Raw genomic sequence first — 2,646 nt, 5'->3', positions numbered from 1 at the left:
TGTTGCCGCTCCGGCCCGCCTCCCGCCCTCCTTCTTCCCGCCCGCCGACCGCCCCCTCAGGCCCGGCCCCGGCGGCCTCCGGCCCGCGTTCCGCTTCAAGCTTAGGTGGCGTCTCCCGTGGGGATGGCAGGCGGAGCTGACCCTGCCGGCGAGAGGGAGGGGAAGGACCGGGGGAGCCCCTCAGGACCAGGGGGCTCACGGGGAGCGCGGGGCTGACACAAAGCCCCTCGGGACCGCGGCACCGCCGGCGATGGTGGATCTCAGACCCGGGACCTGCGGCATGGGGTGAGGGGACTCCCTCCGAAGAGCTCACCCCGTCCAGGGCAGGAGGCTCAGGGATCCTCAGGGGAAGCCCCCACGCTGCAGCGGGCACCTACCGGCGGGACATCACCGTCCTGCCGGACAGGGTTACTTACAGCCTATATACAACACGGCCCGGACATTTCTATCCCCAGGCTTTGCGGGTCCCCAAATTTCATCTTTCCTTGGGTTTTTTTGGCAAGGATTTTCTACCACTCCGAAGGCTGCATTCCCAAAACCACGCCATCACCACCCATGCCCAGCTGATGCAGGCGTCTCACCAGCTGGACTGACCTGCAGGACTGGGGTGTGGATGCCCGACACCATTCTTCACCTTAATTCCTGCAGATTTGCAGCGCTATGGCATTTTCAAGGTGAACAAGGCTCTAGAGTTCACCATTTTGCTGTAATTAAGATTAACCTCCACCTTCATGGCACCTGGGTGCCTCCAAACAGAAGACGCAAATGGAGGAAAGGCGCCTTCCTCTCCTTAAAATCCCTCATTTGAAGAACTCAGCACCTGAAAATGGCGAGGGAAAGCCCTCCCGTCCTCCCTCCTGCGGCCTCAGCTGTTGCATGCACTTGACAGAGGCTGTGTCTGCCACGGGTGGGCAGCGAGGGGCCGACCCCGGTGCTCCCATGGCTGCACGAGGCTACACATGGTGGTAAAAGCGGCCCACGGGGGCCTGTAGCCAGATGGAGGAACGCCCCCCACCCCACGGGGGAACACGGGCTGACCCCAGCTCAACCCCAGCACCCGGCACGGTTGCAAGACACCGTGGCCAGCTCTGATGTGAGCTGGATTCGGCTCCGCTCACCCGGAGCCATCGCCGACAACCCACATGTCCTTGGAAAGGAACTAGGGCTGTTCAGATAAACTCAGTGTAGCAAAGATGAGAGATTCAGAGACGGGGAGTTTAAGGGACTTGCACTTTACTCAGCAGCTCTATGATGCCTTCCTTGGTAAGGAACAAAACCTCGCCAGCGTTCTGATTCCAGACCTCAAAGACCGGGGGGTCCTCGCAAACCCTCTTCCCAGCTATGACCACATAGGGATAACCCAGCTTGTTGGCGTCCTTTAGCCTTTTGCCAATGGTCAGCTGTGTCCTGTCATCCAGGACTGAGTCGCTGGCGAGGTGGGGCAGCGCTTCGGTGAGGTCGTCGTACACCCGCTCCAGCAGTGTGACTCCCTGCTCCTCTTCCTTGCTGCCTCTCTTGGGGGGAATGAAGCAGAGCTGGTAGGGCGCAATGAGGCTTGGCCAACGGATGTTGTCCTCCGTAGAGAGCACCTCGATGGAGGCCGCCAGGATGCGAGTGATGCCCAGGCCGTAGCAACCCATTTCTGCCAGCTGGCGTTTGTTCTTGGGTGAGTAGAAGACGGCATTGGAGACGGAGGAGTACTTGGTGCCCAGATAAAACGTGTGCCCCACTTCGATCCCTTTGGTCTGGGTGAGTTTTTCCCCGCACGTGGGGCAAGACGTTCGCTCCCCGTTTAGCGTTTCCACGTTGGCTGCGAAATGTCCGTCGGGGCACAGCAGCAGCCTGTCCTCGCCGACGTCCGCCGGGAGCTGGAACTCGTGGGACACGGTGCCGCCGATGCTGCCCGTGGCCGCCTGCACTTTGACGAAGGGAAGGCCCAGGCGGTCGAAGAGGCTGCGGTAGGCGTCGCACACCAGGTCGTAGGTCTGCCGAGCCGCCTCTTCGGAGGCGTCGAAGGTGTACATGTCCTTCATGTAAAACTCCCGGCTGCGCAGCAAGCCGAAGCGGGGCTTGGGCTCGTCCCTAAACTTCCTGGTCACCTGGTAGAGGCGCAGCGGGAGCTGCTTGTAGGACAGGTTGCTCTGAGCGGCCACCAGCTCCGTCACCGCCTCCTCGTGCGTGGGGGCCAGGCAGTAGGCCTTGTGGTGCCGGTCCACCAGCCGGAAGAGCTCCGGCCCCATCCCGTCCCAGCGGCCGCTGGCGCGCCACAGCTCCGCCGAGCTCAGGCTGGGCATGTTCAGCTTCTGCCCCCCCACCGCCTGCATCTCCCCGTCCACCACCTTAACCAGCTTCTCCATGGCGCGGACGGCGGGCGGCAGGTAGTAGTAGCAGCCGGGGCCGGACGGGTAGACGAGCCCCCCTTGCAGCATCAGCTTCTGGCTCCGGCAGGCGGGCTCCCCGGCCCTGCCCTCCCACCCCGCCTCGTCGCCCGCCTGCAGGTTGAAGGGCTGGAAAAGCTGCGAGACCAGCAGCCGCTTCGCCCTGCCCGGGGCGCCGTACCGGGGACCGCAGCCGTACGGCCGGCCGTTCCCCGCCGGCAGCCGCCATCTTCTCAGCAAGCCCTTCATGGCGTCGAAGCGGCGGCGG

General features: G+C 63.4%; 1 protein-coding gene across 1 annotated transcript; it reads right to left on the bottom strand.

The window, feature by feature from the left end:
- Nucleotides 1-1,192: 1,192 nt before the first annotated feature.
- Nucleotides 1,193-2,627, bottom strand: PARS2 (prolyl-tRNA synthetase 2, mitochondrial (putative)). Its single transcript, XM_010582697.1, has one exon. The coding sequence runs from the start codon at nucleotides 2,625-2,627 to the stop codon at nucleotides 1,218-1,220; it is 1,410 nt and encodes a 469-aa protein (XP_010580999.1). The 3' UTR covers nucleotides 1,193-1,217.
- Nucleotides 2,628-2,646: the final 19 nt, after the last annotated feature.

This window comes from Haliaeetus leucocephalus, unplaced genomic scaffold (assembly GCF_000737465.1).
Source record: "Haliaeetus leucocephalus isolate CR32 unplaced genomic scaffold, Haliaeetus_leucocephalus-4.0 Scaffold848, whole genome shotgun sequence".
NCBI classification, from domain to species: Eukaryota; Metazoa; Chordata; class Aves; order Accipitriformes; family Accipitridae; genus Haliaeetus; species Haliaeetus leucocephalus.
This window is presented reverse-complemented; position numbering and strand designations above follow the sequence as displayed.

What these genes read in the sequence shown, in the direction of transcription:
- PARS2 (XM_010582697.1), bottom strand. Translation starts at nt 2,627, where the DNA reads ATGAAGGGCTTGCTGAGAAGATGGCGGCTGCCGGCGGGGAACGGCCGG.